General features: G+C 38.4%; 2 protein-coding genes across 2 annotated transcripts; both read left to right on the forward strand.

Annotated features, from left to right (window-relative positions):
• The first annotated feature begins 10,860 nt into the window (after positions 1 to 10,860).
• On the forward strand, positions 10,861 to 12,159 carry LOC116108291 (putative uncharacterized protein DDB_G0285119). The gene has a single exon (XM_031394542.1). It carries the CDS (start codon positions 10,861 to 10,863, stop codon positions 12,157 to 12,159), a length of 1,299 nt encoding a protein of 432 aa, XP_031250402.1.
• A 3,752-nt stretch (positions 12,160 to 15,911) lies between these two features.
• On the forward strand, positions 15,912 to 17,414 carry LOC116108292 (putative uncharacterized protein DDB_G0285119). Its single transcript, XM_031394544.1, has one exon. The coding sequence runs from the start codon at positions 15,912 to 15,914 to the stop codon at positions 17,412 to 17,414; it is 1,503 nt and encodes a 500-aa protein (XP_031250404.1).
• Positions 17,415 to 18,497: the final 1,083 nt, after the last annotated feature.

An 18,497-nucleotide genomic window follows, 5' to 3' on the forward strand; every position in this document is an offset into this window, starting at 1 on the left:
ATAGAAACTACCTTTGAGTGATTGAGTAGTTCGATAGAGGCTCTTGGGTGTATTACTCAAGGGGTCCTAAGTTCGAGTCCTTCATCGGATGTTAATAGGGGTAGTCACTAAAACTCTTATCTGAACGGTAGTTTCAGGGTCCCGAGAGATTAGTTGAGATGCGCTTGAGTTGGTCCGAACACCTTGGGTCATAAAAAAATACACACACACACACATATGTATATATATTGCAACTAACTTTTGATTCAATCCTATAGAATTTTGGAATTTTGGCATGAATACTGGTTCAGACTCTAATTTGCTAGCTAGTGATGTAAGATGCAGACAAAAATGATACAAAAGAGTCCATGGTGCTTATGTGAACACTTCATATTTCTTTCGAGTCTCTCCAAACACTAATAGTAGTGGTCACTAGGACTCTTATCCGATCAGCAATTTCAAGATCTAGAAAGATTAGTTGAGGTGCGTGCAAGCTGGTCTGAACACCCTTGGTCAAAAAAAAAAAAAAAAAAAAAAATCATATTTTTGGCATGAATGTATAGCCATCTTTGCAAGTCTTATTATTATATATGGATGAAACACGTCCTTTGCTTCTGCAGTGGTAAACCAAACAGACCCCTTCTGCTTTATTCTTTCCTGATATGTTTGATTCTGAAACTTCATTCATTATCTTCATATAAACTGTATTACATGTTTTTCTTGTGATTTCAAAAGATACCCTTATCAAATCTCAACACAAAAAGAAAGGAAAAAAAAAAAAAAAAAAAAACCCATAGCAGCAATTGAAATGGCTTATGTGTTTAAATTCAACTCCAGATTCTGAGAATTGTTCTCTCTTAATGATGATGGTTAGTTTCTTAATAGATTTTGCAATGTATTAACATATGAATATTCTTCGACTTGGTTCTGTATCTTGCTTGTTGTATCTCATTTGGTATAATTGTAAGGATAAAATGCAAGTAAAGCAATGTTGCAGGATCCGGGTTTCGGAGTGATTCCAGGTGAAAATATTCGTTCTGGTAAATTTTCCTGTAGCATTGTTTAGTTTTATGTAGTGTTTTCTTAGTTATAATGAGGGAAATCCTTAGTCAAGCACTGATGTAATTTTACAGAATCACACCATTCCTGAGAGTATGGCCACTACTAAATTTCGTGGTCAAAAGCCTCAAGGCAGCCAACCAAAAAATGTCAAAGTACAAAGCAACAATAATCCTCAAGAGCAGAATTGCTGGCAAAAGTTTTGTGAATTCTGTCATAGGATTTGGCTTCAGATTTATCAGTTTTTTTGTTGCGAGAAGAATGAAGTTCGTTCTTCAGTGGCCGCAGTTGAAACAGTGAATGGTGACCATATTTCAGATTCTGAAGCTACAAAGAGAGATTCTATGTTGGGGAAAACAAGCTTCCCAGCTAAACAAGAAAATGGAAGCCTTGAGGCTGGAAAGAAGACGGTGGATCATGTACCACGGGAAGATTTTAGCAGCTCGAATCAGGTTTTTAAAATGAAAAATGGTAGCACAGATGAACCTGGTGAATTGTTGCAAAACAAGCAAAAGATCAGCAATGAAAGACCTGCAGAGAAAACAGGGGAGCATCCTTCTGGGAACAAAGTTGGCAGCCATCAACCGGTTTGTAATGATTTATCGAAAGAAGACGTTACAAGAAAAAATAATAAAACTGGTAAGTATGAGGAATCCAAACCTCCAAATGAAGCCTGTAGTAGTTTTGAGCATTTGCCGGAAGAGCAGCGAAAGGAGGGCCTCGAGCGAGAAATCAAGAACGAGAGCCAGACACCAATCATTGGTGGGGCTGAGCAGGCAGGCCAGATCATTGAGAAGCAAAAGCATGCTCTTAATCAAGCAGGCGTCAATGAAGATACTAGACATGCAGGCTCCAGCTCTTCGGAGATAGCCAAGAGTAGCATTGGGGAAGAGGCTGCTTGCGAAACAGGCTTGAACAAGGAAGATAAACATACAGATCCTAGACGTCCCGAGAGATTCAAGAGCACTGTTGCGAAAGAGCTTTCCATTCGAGTAAGCTTTGGCGAAGATGATGCAAATACGGATACTAGCTCTTCAAAGATGGGCAAGAAAATCGCTGAAGAGAAGGTTGTCAAGCAAGTAAGGTCCGTCAAAGAGGATAAATGTACAGATACAACCCCTCCTAAGTCAAGCAAGAGCAGCGCCGAGGAAAAGGTTTTCAAGCAAAGGAGTTTCAAAGAAGATGATAAATTTACAGAAACTAGCCCTGCAAAAACAGGAAAGAGCAGCACTGAACAAAAGGTTGCTGAGAAAGAGAGTTTCAAATAAGAAGATAAATTTACTGAAACCATCCATCCCAAGACAACCAAGAGCAGCATTGGGCAAACGCTTGAGAGGCAAGGAAACTTCAACAAAGATGATAAAAATTCAAATAAAAATGATTGGCAAACTGTTGTTAAGCCAGCGAGTTTCAGCAAAGATGATAGAAAAAGTGACGCCAGCCCTCCAACGACAATCAAGAGCAGTGATGGAGAAAAGCTTGTTGGACAAGAAAGCTTCAAAAAGGAAGATGAATATAGAAAAACCAATCACTCTTCGAAGACAACCAAGTCAGAACAGGAGCAGAAGGGTTTTGGAAAGCAAGAAAGTAACAATGAAAAACAAGTGAACTCAAGACTGAGCTCTTCCATGGTTACAGATTTTAGCAGCCTCGGACAAGGAAGGCAATTACTGTCAAAGGAACAAGAAAAGGGTGTTGTCAAGCAAGAGGGCATCAACAAAGATGATGAAAATACAGGGATAAGCTATACAGATAGAACAAAAAGCAGCATTCGACAGGCATCAAAAGAGCGGCAAAAGGAAATTCACAAACAAGATAAAAGCTATGAAAGCCATGGAAGAAATACAAAGCCAGATCATTCAGAAAATGCAACTAGTGGCTCTAAACAACAAGTGAATATGCCATTGTCAAATCAACAAAAGGGATTTCAGCAGCAGGAAGACTTCGACGAAAAAGAGAAGTTTGGTTTCTCAGATTCCTTTGTATAAAAAGACTAATTTCTTTCTCTTTCCTTTATCTATCCTTTCTTTTTCCTCATGTAAATAGTTTTGAAATAGCTTTTTTTCTTTCAATACTACATTGTTCCAATACCTTTTCTTTTCTAGCAGTGTTTTCAGAAACATTGAAATACATAAATTGCATATGACAAATCAAAGAGTTGATATGCATAACCATAACAATTCCTTGGCTCTGATACCAATTTCTCTATCCCATTTTTTTTTTTTTTTTTTTTTTAAAAATGGGTATCTGTACGGCCTGAGTTAGGGAGTTGAGCCCCCTCCTTGAGAGTGATGGCATGATCTCTTTTACGACGTGGGGGAAGATTTCCTGGTTGATCAAAGAGGCTGGAGAATTCGGTCAAAACAGCCTCCCCTTGTTGTTGCAGTGATTTTAGCATTGCTTTTAACGAAGCTACAATTTTCACTAAGGAAGGATCCCTTGTCACTGATTTTCCATTAACTTCAAACTCCATTGTTAGCCTCTTCCAATTAGAACACACATCACCCAATGAGCTCAACCAGCTTATTCCCAAGACTAAATCGGCTCCTCCTAAATCAAACGGAAAAAAATCTTGACAAACTGTGATGCCCTGAATTTCTCGTTTCACTCTTCTACCAACTCCAGTACTCCTTACTGTATACCCATTCTCCACCATTACGCCAAAAGCCTTAGAATCATCCCTCTCCAGCTGCAACTTATTGACCAATTCTTGAGAGATGAAGTTGTGGGAAGCCCCACTGTCAACCAATACTATTACTCTCTCCCCCTTAATCTGCCCACGAGCTTCAACGTGTTCGCCGAAGTTATACCGACAATGGAATTCATAGATAGGGGAACAGAAGTACCTTCGACATTAGCCTCATCATCAGGTTTCAGGATGGTTTCTTCTTCCTCAGACTTTTCATCAGCTGTGACGAACATAATCTGGAGTGTCTTGTTCCGGCAACGATGATTGGGACCGAATTTCTCATCACACTTGAAACACAACCCTCTCTCTCTTTTGTATTGCATTCCACCGTCTGTCATTCGCCGGAAATTGCCCTCTCGAAGGTTTGTTGGTGAAGATTCTGGCAATCTCTCTTCTTTCTCAAAACGAATTTGACATGCGATATGAATTTCTTGCGTAATTAGAGCCACAGCTGATTCAAGAGGTTCTGGGCTGGGTGTAATTAGGGTATATGGCTCAAATTTGTTTGGTTCAGCCATAAAATTCCATTGGGCTTGGGCTGGTTTAATTTTGGATTTGTCCAGGATCCCATTTCTTTCATCTATTCTATGGGCTTGGTTCATTAGTAAAAAGGAAAGTGGGCCTAGCAATTCCCAAATCCGCTTTAATCTCCTCCTTCAGTCCATTAGTAAGTGTGCCCATCAACAGTTCTTCCCCTACCTCATTCATCGGTGCAGCAAACAACTCAAATTGTTCACGGTACTCAGTTACAGTTTCGGTCTGCTTCAATGCCACCAGAGACTCAAAAGCAGAACCTTTATAAGATGGCCGGAATTGTTCAATCAATGCATTTTTAAACGTTCCCCAATTTGGAAACGGAGCTCTTGAATCAATAAACTAGAACCAATTGAGAGCCCTTCCCTTCATGCACACCACCGCTGATTCCATCTTCTCCTCCTCGGCGATCTTGTTGATGTTGCAGTACCGATCGGCTCCAAAAGCCCAACCATTCGGGTCTTTGCCGTAAAACACAAGTAAGTCCAACTTTCTTTTTTTCCGATCATCTCCATTGCTCTCACTATTTCTGAGTCGTTCTGGGCTTCCTTCTTCTTTAATCACCAGATTTCCGATGACTCTCCCTTACTTTTNTGAACAAGACAATAAATAAGTGCCCAGACGCATGATCGCTTAAGCGATCCTTTGCTTTTAACGTTGGTCGCTTTAAGCGATTTATAATTGCTTAAAGCGATCGTGTCTGAGGCAGAATCAATTTCTGCTCAGATGCACAATCGCTTAAGTGATCTAAAATCGCTTATACCAGATCGCTTAAGCGATCTTCTATCATATACCAGATCGCTTAAGTGATCCTTTGCTTTTACTCTTGATCGCTTAAGCGATTTTAGATCGCTTAAGCGATCATGTCTAACTCTTTGAATTTGCGTCGGCATCCTCCTCTTCAGTTTCAATTTCAACTCTTGCCCTCCCTTGTTTCGCCAATAGAATGTCTTCCGTCAACGCCGTCTCCTCTCCTAGTGGAGCAACTTTAGTCATCAGAAGTTACTCCATCCCAACTTCTTCTTCTCCATTTTTGGTAGACCTAGTCGTGCCTACAATTTGGGGAGTATATGAGTTTTTTTCTGTTTCTTTAAGAACTCAGCCATTATAACTTAATCATGAATGGCAAGGAATGAAAAAAGTGCAAAGAGCAAAGAAATTGAGAAATTGAGAAATTGTAGAAAATTGGAAGAAAAAACGAGGGAGAGAAAGAACCTGAGAGAAATGTGTTCTGCCTTTCAAATTTTAAATCAACTTCTCTTTATTATATTCTAACCCACAAATGTTTAAATCCTTTCACCCAAATCCTTTTTGCTAAGAATGCTATGTCATATTTTTTAACCCAAAAAAAATCAAAAAGATTTTCATGACCATTTTGTTAAATGGAAACTTAGGGATGGCCGGACAGCTAAATTTCCTCAATTGCTCACGGTACTCAGTTACAGTTTCGGTCTGCTTCAATGCCACCAGAGACTCAAAAGCAGAACCTTTATAAGATGGCCGGAATTGTTCGATCAATGCATTTTTAAACGTTCCTCAATTTGGAAACGGAGCTCTTGAATCAATAAACTAGAATCAATTGAGAGCCCTTCCCTTCATGCACACCACCGCTGATTCCATCTTCTCCTCCTCGGCGATCTTGTTGATGTTGAAGTACCGATCGGCTCCAAAAGCCCAACCATTCGGGTCTTTGCCGTAAAACAGAGGTAAGTCCAACTTTCTTTTTTTCCGATCAGCTCCATTGCTCTCACTATTTCTGAGTCGTTCTGGGCTTCCTTCTTCTTTAATCACCAGATTTCCGATGACTCTCCCTTACTTTTCCCTTGAGCAACACTTTTCTCCTTCTCATCCTTCAAACGCGTCCATTCCCTTAATTCTACGAGGTACCCCTTAATACTGCCGATGTCCTCCTTAACACTTCCCATATCTTTTTCCAATCCATCAATCCTAGCTTCCATTCTCGTATTAACCATAACAATTCCTTGGCTCTAATACCAAATGATAAGAATCCAAAGATTTCAACCACAATCAACTCAACGCACACACAGAACAAGCTTAAACACTGAATATTCCTTTGATATTTGTATTAATAAACTGCAGTAATTGACATTCCAGAACTAAGAACAATAATGGCAAAATAAAGAAAGAACAGAAATGAAAGGAAGTAAAAGTGATAGTACTAGCACTTCGAGGAGCTAGGGGCCTCCCAATACAACTCTATGAATCCTATGATACCCTGTACACATTTCATTCCCGTCTTATACCCAAACCATTCTGCTAATTCTATTGCCACGAAGATATTCTTTTTAACCAACTCCCATCCAGCCTACTCATCCACTTTATTCTTCTTCACGTACACTTTGGTGCTAGGCTGGTACCCTCCTCTGAACCTCCTGGGTTGTTTAGTGTCCTATCACTATATATGGCAACCTAAAGAAATGGCTTGAATAAAGTAAAATGATGTAAAAGAATCCATGCCATTGACAAAGACTCAAGCTCTACTTAGTAAAAGCACTGACATTCCCGATTCGAGTTTCTTATTAGAGCAAATACGAAGTGGTGATTGATTTGATTGTCAATGAAAAAGGAATATATTTTAATCTGCTTAATATAAGTAAAACTAATATCAACTGAGATTCTGAATTTCCTTATATATCACATTCAAGCAACAAGTTTTAAAGTCTTATAATATACATATTTGCAAGATTTGTGTAGTTTATATGCCTTTGTATAGAGAATACAATGCAAACTCATATTCCTTCCTGATAACTGATTCTGGTAATACATAGTGATATGCAATGGTTCTGGTGCTATATCCAATCACATGACAAAATATTAGAGTAATAGCACACATTAGTACTTTTCAAAGCCTTAAGCTTTCAGTGCGTAATGTTTTACAAATACACAGGCAAGCTTTGTGCAAATATGATAGGCGAATTATCGGGTGCTCTCAGTTTCACATCTTCAAGTGTTTACAGTTCAGTATATATTCTAATTATGGTTCTGATTCTTGCTTGTAACATCAATTGTCTATAATTTGCACAGAAATTAAGCAACTCTTAATTGAAGAATCTGAGAGCAACTTTCCAGTGCAAAAGGCATTAACAGATTGTTTTGAAGTATTCCAGGAGAAATATTCTTTCTGGAGAACTTTTCAGGAGGATTATTTCACTTATTATGCAATATACAAGGGAAATTTGTAGTTAAGCACAGAAGAAAATTATTTTCATTCAAACTTTGAAAATATGCCTGCTACTGGTAAGCGTTGCACAAGATGTCCCTGGAAAAATCATTAGTCATGAACCAAGTTGCTGGGAAAGTTTTTGAGTGGTGTTGTGGTAAGAAAAGTTCTTCCACAACCGAGGGTCAATCTTGAAATGGATAACAGGCCAGTTATCCGGAAATGTCTCTGCTGGATAACAAACAAAATGGTTTCGCAACACTTGATTACGCTGCCAAGAATGGTGGACGATATGCAGACGACAATAGAACAACATTGACGAATAATAGCAGCTCCGGACAGGCGTATGACCAACAGAATCAGAACCAAGAATTCAGCAGTTATGAACCACCAGAAACTTCCGGAAGCTCTAATTAGGATTTTATAGCAAAGACTGGTGGCAGCCTTAAACAAAGCCAATCATTGCAAAACAAGGCAGAGAGCAACTTTGGAAGCCCTGGAAATGGAGATTGGAAGAAGGGTTCTATGCCGCTGGAAACTTCAGGCAACTCTGACGAGGATGCTAAAACACAAACAATGAAGAGTAGCTTCGGGCAAGAAGTTGTCGTGCAAGCAGACTTCAACAAACATGATAAATATACCAATAGCAGTGTTGCGCATAAGGTTGCTTGGCAATCAAGCTTCAAAGAAGATAGATATGCAGACACCAGCCCTCCAACAACAGCAAATATCAGCCTTACGCGACAGGTTCTGAGGCAAACAAGCTTCAAAGATGAAAAATATACACTAGTCCTCCAACAGCCATGAGCAGAATTGCATAGGATGTTGTTAAGCAAATAAGATTGAACTAGTGATCACAAATATTCTTTCACAGTGTGTTTCTCGACTGTCCCATCTTCACCTGCTTTCGACGATCATATGTCAAAAGAATTAAGCAACTTATAGTGAAGAATCTTGGAACAATTTTACCTTTCACGAAATGTTTAACATGCATTGTTTTAAAACCCGACTGGAGGGCAACCCGTTCTGCTGTCCGGGTCACTGGTCAATCGGTTGGACCGGTGATGTCAGCAATAATTTAATTTTAAAAAATTATTATTAATCTCTTAAATTTTAGTATATTGCAAAAATACCCCTAAAACTTTTTAGTTAGTCCCTACAATTTTTATTTATTTCAAAAATACCCCAAAAAATTACCAATTAATCCCTAAACTTTTGATAAATATCCAAAAAGCCATATAAAATTTCAAGGTAGTCCCTATAGATTTGAAATATTACAAAAACCCCCTTGAGAACCGGACTGGAGAAGCTGCCGGGTCCCAATTGTACCGGTCCGACTGGACGGTCTGGTCTGGGTTTTAACAACATCCTATGCAAGTGGTTGTTTGAGAACTAGTTAAGTATAGTTCTGATAATGCATCAGCATATATGCGCACAGATTAAGTGATTTTTGATTGAAGAATCTTGGAATATTAAACTTAACAAAAAGAATGAACAAAACAGATTCTTGCAAGTAACTTTCCAGGAAAGTTATATAAATTTCCTGCTATAGACAACCCCCTAAACAATGACCCTGAAAAAATCTTTCATCCTAACAATAGCCCTGAAGAAAGCAAGCGTCCTAAATGAAGTTTCTGGCAAAGGTTTCGCCCCTGGTCCGGTCAGATTTGGACTAAAAGAGTTCTTCCATAACTGAGGTCAAGCTGAAACTCAAAACAAGCCACACACACAAAAACCGCTTTGCCAGATAAAAAAACAGAATGGTTTTGCAGCACAAGATTACAAAATGGATTACTGTTGGGCTCTAAATGACAGGTCATCTGATTTTATGGGTGATAAAACGTTCAGCTTTGGAAATTTTAATTGAGAAAGTGTGGCTTAGATTGGTAATTGATGGTTAACTTCTTTCTTGTTCTTTGTAAATGTATTATGCATAGATTCATATGTAGCCTTTCTTTCAATACCTCGCCAGGCTTGTTTGAGGAACTTCCAACTTGCCAGGTTATTGAAATGAACAAACCTGAATTCATAAACTTTTAAAATCTTCTTAGAATTGTATCTTAAGAACAATATTTTTTATACCTATGAGGTTTGAGTCGAATGATCAGGTATGTAGTTTGCTTCTATCGGGTTTGGATTTTGAGCCCTCTCATAGACACTTTGTCAAAGGTCATTATTTCTCGATTTCTCAAAGATTTTAAGGTCTGACATTGTAAGGTTCGACAGGGTCTCTAATCCAGTTTCATACTCAAGTTTACAAAGCAAATTCAAGGATTTCTAGATTATCAAAAAGAAAAAAATTAAAGTTTTTGGATACTCCCCAGATTATGTAGACAAATCCAATCTTTCTTCTGGAGGCATCTTTTGATTCTCACTTTTGCAAGAGCTAAATGTTCTATATAAATTAAAGAAGTTATAGTTTCTTTGTACATATTTCCAAAAAATACAGGCATGCTTTGTACAGAAACATATACTAATCCTATTCATAATTTCTTTATCTTAGGTTAAAGTTAAGCTGGTTTTGTTATCAAGGTGAAATTTTTTTATGCAGAAGCTGAAGTGCTGATGGAAATAGAGATTAGAAGAAGGGTTAAATGCAGATGCAGACTTCAGGCAGCTCTGATCAGGATTTAATCATTATCTTAGATGGAAAAAAGCAATGGAAGCTTTGAGGTTACCATTGGAAGATTTCAGTAGCAATGATCAGATTGATAAAATGGAAAATGATGGAACAGATAAACCAGGTGAATTGTTGCAAAACAAGCAAAAATCAGCAGTGAAAGTCCTGCAGACAAGACGCAGGACCAACCTTTAGGTAACAAAATTGGCAGCCCAGATCAACAGGTTTACAATTATTTGTCAGAAGAAGATGTTACTATGAGGTATCCAAACCACCCCCAAATGTAATGAATAGTAGCTTCGAAGATTCATCACAAAAGCAGCGAAAAGGGGGTCTCAAGCGAAATGAAATACAAAAGGCGGGCACAGAAAATCATTGGCAGCAAGCAGGACTACTGTCAAAGATCAATGAGAAGCAAAAACATGTTCTTAATCAAGCGGGCACAATTGAAGATAATAGATATGCAGGCGCTAAAATGTGGGGATAGAAAAGGCAACAGTCTGTACTTATTCTGAGAATGTATCTGCAAATATTCTATTTATATTTTATTGTTCTCGGTCTTGCTTGTATTCTATCATTTTGTCTACAATTTGCTTAGAAATGAAGCAATTCTTAATGGAAGAATCTTGGAACAACTTTAAGGTGCAGCATATTCTATCACATTGTTTTGAAGTAATTCCAAGAGAAATATTTTTCTAGACAATTTTTTAGGAGGATCGTTTAAACTTATGAATTAATACACCAGGGAAATTTTCCTTTAAAAACCAACACAATTATTTACATACAAACTCTGAAAATATGGCTACTGAGATGTTGAGGGGTCAGGCCACAGGATACGAGGTAAAAATTGGCTCTGACAATAGCAACAGTCCTGCTCAACCAGATTGCAGGAAAAGTTTTTGTGATTGGTGTTGTTACTGGTGTTGTTGTGGCTGTTGTTGTGATAAAGAAAGTTCTTCAAAAATTGAGGGTCAAGCTGGGAATGGAAAACATACAGAAATGAATGGTGGACAACCTGCAGATGGCAGCGCTACTACTCCAAACAATAAGAGCAGCTCTGGACAGGCATCTGGTCAACAATCTGCAATTGACAACGCCACTACTGCAACAAATAAGAGCAACCCTGGACAGGACTCAGATCAACGATCTGCAAATGACATTGCAACAACTGAAAAGAGTAAGAGCAGCTCTGGACAGGCGTCGGGTCAACAATCTGCAAAGGATAACACGTCTGCAGAAAAACAGAGCAATTTTGGACAGGCCTCGGGTCAACAATCTGCAGATGACAGTGCGGCTAATGCAAAAAATAAGAGAAGCAGCTCTGGACAGGCATCAGTTCAACTGAACCAGACGCAAGAAAACAACAGTGAAAGCCCTGGAGTTGGAGAGAAGAGCAAGAAGGATAAACTGCTGGGAACTTCAGGCAGCTCTGATCAGGATTTGGGAAAGAAAACTGGTGGCACAGAACAGCCGGTTCACAATTCTTTACCAAAGGGAGATGTTAGACAGGAAGACATAAAGAAAAATGGCAAGGATCTCAATTCCCAGAAGGGAAACAATAGTAACTCTGAACATTCATTGGACGAGCAGCCAAAAGGCCCACCACGGAAGATTGAGAAACAAAAGGATTTTGGTAAGCAACCGGGCTTTAAGAACAAAGATAATACAAATATAGACACCAGCCTTCCGAAAATAGTGAGCAGTGCCAGAAATCCATCATCAGAGCAGCAAAAGGATGTTCTCAAGCAAGCAAAGAACATCGAAAACCAAATAAACACAGGAACAAGCTCTCCAATAATTGCAAATTCTAGCAGCCTTGGACAAGGTGGGCAAATCCTGTCACAGGAACAACAAAAGAGTGTCACCAAGCCAGCGGGCATCAAGAAAGATGTAAAAAACACAGTGCCAAGTCACGTAGAAGCAGAAAACAGCATTGGAGAGGCATCAAAACAGCAGCAAAAGATAGTTGGAAAGCAGGATAGCAGCTATGGAAGCCATAGTAGCTCTGGACAGCAATCGATTATCTCACAGTCAAATCAACGAAAAGGAATTCGCGAGCAGGAAGATGTCAACCCGAAGGATAAGTTTGGTTCCTAAAATTCCCTTGTACATTAAAATTAACTTCTTTATTGTTCTCTGTAAAGGTAATATACATAGATTCATCATTCATATACAGCTGTTCTTTCAATACTTTCTTTTGGTGGTATTGCATATATCTTTTGTTTTTTCAGAAATAAAGAAATGTATCTGGATTGTACATCAAACAATCTCTTTATAAATCTTGATTGTGTAGTTCTTATGAGGTAAGTGGATTTTGTAGATAATCCAATCATCCTTCTGGAGGCATCTTTTGATTCATACTTTTGCAAAAGCTAAATGTTCTATTTGAAGGAGTGCTTTTTATGCTACACAGATTAATCATGGTTACTTTAGAAAGTAAAAAGAAATTGCTTGAGATAAAGTGAAATGATGCAAAAGAAATTTCCAGAAGGTTATCATTACTTTATGCAGTGTTTTCCTAGTCATAATGACAGAAATTCTTGACGAAGATCGATGCAATTATTTATATCATTGCAACTCCCGTTGCTTAATGACTGGTTATTTAAGAATATTGAAGGTAATACGTTATACATCTGTATATATTATTTTTGAGTTTTGTTATACCCGGGAAAACAAAGGGCTGACGTGGGAAGAGTTACGTTACGAGTAACCTGCCCCCGTCAGGACAATGTACGCACGTCAGACCTGCAAATAAACATGGAGCTCACACGCGTCCGTTTCTCTGCAGCAAGTCATGCAAAGTCAGCTTGGAAAAAGGGAAAACGGGACGTGAAGATAGATCCTGCTACTGGTAAGCGTTGCACAAGATGTCCCTGGAAAATCATTAGTCATGAACCAAGTTGCTGGGAAAGTTTTTGAGTGGTGTTGTGGTAAGAAAAGTTCTTCCACAACCGAGGGTCAATCTTGAAATGGATAACAGGCCAGTTATCCGAATGTCTCTGCTGGATAACAAACAAAATGTTTTCGCACACTGATTACGCTGCCAAGAATGGTGGACGATATGCAGACGACAATAGAACAACATTGACGAATAATAGCAGCTCCGGACAGGCATATGACCAACAGAATCAACCAAGAATTCAGCAGTTATGAACCACCAGAAACTTCCGGAAGCTCTAATTAGGATTTTATAGCAGACTGGTGGCAGCCTTAAACAAGCCAATCATTGCAAAACAAGGGAGAGACACTTTGGAAGCCCTGGAAATGGAGATTGGAAGAAGGGTTCTATGCCGCTGGAAACTTCAGGCAACCTCTGATGAGGATGCTAAAACACAAACAACGAAGAGTAGCTTCGGGCAAGAAGTTGTCGTGCAAGCAGACTTCAACAAACATGATAAATATACCAATAGCAGTGTTGCGCATAAGGTTGCTTGGCATCAAGCTTCAAAGAAGATAGATATGCAGACACCCACCCTCCAACAACAGCAAATATCAGCCTTACGCGACAGGTTCTGAGGCAACAGCTTCAAAGATGAAAATATACACTAGTCCTCCAACAGCCATGAGCAGAATGCATAGGATGTTGTAAGCAAATAAGATTGAATAGTGATCACAATATTCTTTCACAGTGTTTTCTGACTGTCCTATCTTCACCTGCTTTCGAGATCATAGTGCAAAGAATTAAGCAACTTATGTGAAGAATCTTGCAACAACTTACCTTTCATGAAATGTTTAACATGCATTTTTAAAACTGGACCGGAGGGCAACCCGTTTTGTTGCCCGGTCACTGGTCAATCGTTGGACCGTATTTCAGCAATAATTTAATTAAAAAATATTATTATCTCTTAATTTTAGTATATGCAAAATACCCCAAAATTTTTAGTTGTCCCTACAATTTTTATTTATTTCAAAACCCAAAATTACCAATTAATCCTAAACTTTTGATAAATATCCAAAAACCATATAAAATTTCAGGTAGTCCCTATAGAATTTGAAATTACAAAAACCCCCTTGAAAACCGGACGGAGAAGCTGCCGGGTCCTGTACCGGTCCGACCTGACGGTCCTGGTCTGGTGTTTAACAACATCCTATGCAAGGGTTGTTTGAGACTAGTTAAGTATAGTCTGATAATGCATCAATATATGCGCACAGATGGTGATTTTGTTGAAGAATCTTGGAATATTAAACTTACAAAAAGAATGAACAAACAGATTTTCAAGTAACTTTCCAGGAAAGTTATATAAATTTCTCTATAGACAACCCCCTAAACAATGACCCTGAAAAAATCTTTCATCCTAACAATAGCCCTGAGAAAGCAGCGTCCTAAATGAAGTTTCTGGCAAAGGTTCGCCCTGGTCGGGTCAGATTTGGCTAAAAGAGTTCTTCCATAACTGAGGTCAAGCTGAAACTCAAAACACCCACACACACAAAACCGCTTTGCCAGATAAAAACAAGAATGGTTTGCAGTCAAGATTACAAAATGGATTATGTGTTGGGCTCTAAATGACGGTCATCTGATTTTATGAGTGATAACGTTCACTTTGGAAATTTTGATTGAGAATGTGTGGCTTAGATTGGTAATTGAGGTTGTAACTTCTCTTGTTCTTTGTAATGTATTTGCATAGATTCATATCTAGCCTTTCTTTCAATACCTCGCCAGGCTTGTTTGAGGAACTCCAACTTGCCAGGTTTTGAAATGAACAAACCTGATTCATAAACTTTTAAAATCTTCTTAGAATTGTATCTTAAGAACAATATTTTTTATACCTATGAGGTTTGAGTCGAATGATCAGTATGTAGTTTGCTTCTATCGGGTTTGGATTTTGAGCCATGACACCTTGTCAAGGTCATTATTTCTCGATTTCTCAAAGATTTAAGTCTGACTTGTAAGGTTCGACGGGTCTCTAATCCAGTTTCATACTCAAGTTTCAAAGCAATTCAGGATTTCTAGATATCAAAAAGAAAAAAATAAAGTTTTTGGATCGATAAGACAAATCCAACTTTCTTCTGGAGGCATTTTGATTCTCACTTTGCAAACTAAATGTTTTATAAATTAAAAAGTTATAGTTTCTTGTACATTTCCAAAAAACAGGCATGCTTTGTACAAAACAATACTAATCCTATCATAATTTCTTTATCTTAGGTTAAAGTTAAGCTGGTTTTGTTATAAGGTGAAATTTTTTTATGCAGAGCTGAAGTGCTGATGGAAATAGAGATTAGAAGAAGGGTTAAATGCAGATGCAGACTTCAGGCAGCTCTGACGATTTAATCATTATCTTAAAGGAAAAAAGCAATGGAAGCTTCGAGTTACCATTGGAAGATTTCAGTAGCAATGACAGATTGATAAAATGGAAAATGATGGAACAGATAAACCAGGTGAATTGTTGCAAAACAAGCAAAATCAGCAGTGAAAGTCCTGCAGACAAGACGCAGGACCACCTTAGGTAACAAAATTGCAGCCCAGATCAACGTTTACAATTATTGTCAGAAGAAGATGTTACTATGAGTATCCAAACCCACCCCAAATGTAATGAATAGTAGCTTCGAAGATTCATCACAAAAGCAGCGAAAAGGGGGTCTCAAGCGAAATGAAATACAAAAGGCGGGCATCTTGCTTGTATTCTATCATTTTGTCTACAATTTGCTTAGAAATTAAGCAATTCTTAATGGAAGAATCTTGGAACAACTTTACCGTGCAGCTTGTTCTAACACATTGTTTTGAAGTAATTCCAATAGAAATATTTTTCTAGACAATTTTTTAGGAGGATCGTTTAAACTTATTAAGTAATACACCAGGGAAATTTTCCGTTAGAAACCAACACAATTATTTACATACAAACTCTGAAAATATGGCTACTAGGTCGAAGCGTCAGGCCAAGGCAAAAAATGGCTTTGACAAAAGCAATAGTCTTGATCAACCAGATTCCAGGAAAAGTTTTTGTAACTGGTGTTGTTACTGGTGTTGTTGTTGCTGTTGTTGTGATAAACAAAGTTCTTCAAAAATTGAGGGTCAAGCTGGGAATGGAAAACAGTCCACACATACAGAAATGAATGATGGACAATCTGCAGATGGCAGCGCTACTACTCCAAACAAGAGCAGCTCTGGACAGGTTTCGGGTCAACAATCTGCAAATGGCAACGCGAGTACTGCAACAAATCAGAGCAACTCTGGACAGATCTCAGATCGACAATCTGCAAATGACATTGCAACAACTGAAAAGAGAAAGAGCAGCTCTGGAGAGGCGTCGGGTCAACAATCTGCAAATGAAAACGCGACTACTGCAACAAATAAGAGCAACTCCGGACAGGGCTCAGATCAACAATCTGCAAATGACATTGCAACAACTGAAAAGAATAAGAGCACCTCTGGACAGGCGTCGGGTCAACAATCTGCAAATGATAATGCGTCTGCCAAAAAACAGAGCAATTTTGGACAGGTCTCGGGTCAACAATCTGCAAATGACAGCGCGGCTAAGGCAAAAAATAAGAGCAGCAGCTCTGGACAGGCATCAGTTCAACTAAACCAGAAGCAAGAACACAACAGTGAAAGCCCTGGAGTTGGAGAGAAGAGCAAGAACGATAAACTGCTGGGAACTTCAGGCAGCTGTGATCAAGATTCGGGAAAGAAAACTGGTGGCACAGAACAGGCGGTTCACAATTCTTCACTAAAAGGAGCTGTTCGACAAGAAGACACAAAGAAAAATGGCAAGGATCTCAATCCCCGGAAGGAAAACAATAGTAACTTAGAACATTCATCAAAAGAGCAGCCAAAGGGTCCACCACTGAAGAATGAGAAGGATAAACTGCTGGGTACCTCAGGCAGCTCTGATCAGGATTTGGGAAAGAAAACTGGTGGCACAAAACAGCCTGTTCACAATTCTTTACCAAAGGGAGATGTTAAAAATGGCAAGGATCTCAATCCCCAGAAGGGAAACAATAGTAACTCTGAACATTCATTGGAAGAGCAGCCAAAAGGTCCACAACTGAAGATTAAGAAACAAAAGGATTTTGGTAAGCAACCGGGTTTTAAGAACAAAGATAATACAAATATAGACACCAGCCTTCCGAATATAGTGAGCAGTGCTCGAAATCCATCATCAGAGCAGCAAAAGGATGTTCCCAAGCAAGCAGAGAACATCGAAAACCAAATAAACACAAGAACAAGCTCTCCAGTAATTGTAAATTCTAGCAGCCTTGGACAAGGTGGACAAATCCTGTCACAGGAACAACAAAAGAGTGTCACCAAGCCAGATGGCATCAAGAAAGACGATAAAAACACAGTGCCAAGTCACGTACGAGCAGAAAACAGCATTGGAGAGGCATCAAAACAGCAGCAAAAGATAGTTGGATAAACAAGATAGCTGCTATGGAAGCTATAGTAGCTCTGGACAGCAAGCAATTATCTCACAGTCAAATCAACGAAAAGGAATTCGCGAGCAGGAAGATGTCAACACGAAGGATAAGTTTGGTTCCTGAAATCCCCCTGTACTTAAAGATTAGCTTGTTTCAATACTTTCTTTTGGTGGTATCATATATATCTTTTGTTTTTTCAGAAATAAAGAAATGTATCTGGTTTGTACATCAAACAATCTCTTTATAAATCTTGATTGCGTAGTTTTTATGAAGTAAGCGGAATATGTAGACAAATCCAATCATCCTTCCGAAGGCATCTTTTGATTCATACTTTTGCAAAAGCTAATTGTTCTATTTGAAGGAGTGCTTTTTATGCTACACAGCTAAATTACTTTAGAAAGGTTAAAAGAAATTGCTTGAGATAAAGTAAAATGGTGCAAAAGAAATTGCCAAAAGGTTATTATCACTTTATGCAATGTTTTCCTACTCGTAATCAGAGAAATTCTTAACGAACGTCGATGCAATTATTTATATCATTGCAACTCCCGTTGCTTAATGACTGGTTATTTAAGAATATTGAAAGGTAATACATCTGAATATATTATTTTCTAGTTCTGATTCTTGCTTGTACCATATCAACCACTCTATAATTTGCTTAGATATTAAGAAAGTCTTAGTAGAAGAATCTCGGAACAACTTTACTGTGAAGAATGTGTTAACATGTTTTGAAGTTATTTTAAGCAAAAAACAATTGTTTTAGACAACTTTCTTCGCTGGAGGATTGTCTAACTAATGAAGTAAATAGATAAGCGAAAATTGTAGTTATGCAAATATGCGATTGTTTACCTACAGACGTTGAAAATATGGCTACTCATGCTCTGCGTGGAAGATCTATATACATCAAGCCACAGAGAGACATGAAACCACTCTTCGTGAACCAAATATATAGTGTTGTGGGGGTTTTTAATTGGACTTCTTGTTAGTTTATCGGGTTAGATTTGGGTAAGCCCAAATGGCGGTTTTCTATTATATATATTTTATGTAATAGTGAGAAACCTAAAGTAATAAAAAATAGAGAGTAA

The sequence above is a fragment of the Pistacia vera genome, unplaced genomic scaffold (genome assembly GCF_008641045.1).
Source record: "Pistacia vera cultivar Batoury unplaced genomic scaffold, PisVer_v2 Contig561, whole genome shotgun sequence".
In the NCBI taxonomy this organism is placed as follows: Eukaryota; Viridiplantae; Streptophyta; class Magnoliopsida; order Sapindales; family Anacardiaceae; genus Pistacia; species Pistacia vera.

Excerpts from the sequence above, each read along its gene's own strand:
- LOC116108291 (XM_031394542.1), top strand. The coding sequence starts at position 10,861 with ATGGCTACTGAGATGTTGAGGGGTCAGGCCACAGGATACGAGGTAAAA.
- LOC116108292 (XM_031394544.1), top strand. The coding sequence starts at position 15,912 with ATGGCTACTAGGTCGAAGCGTCAGGCCAAGGCAAAAAATGGCTTTGAC.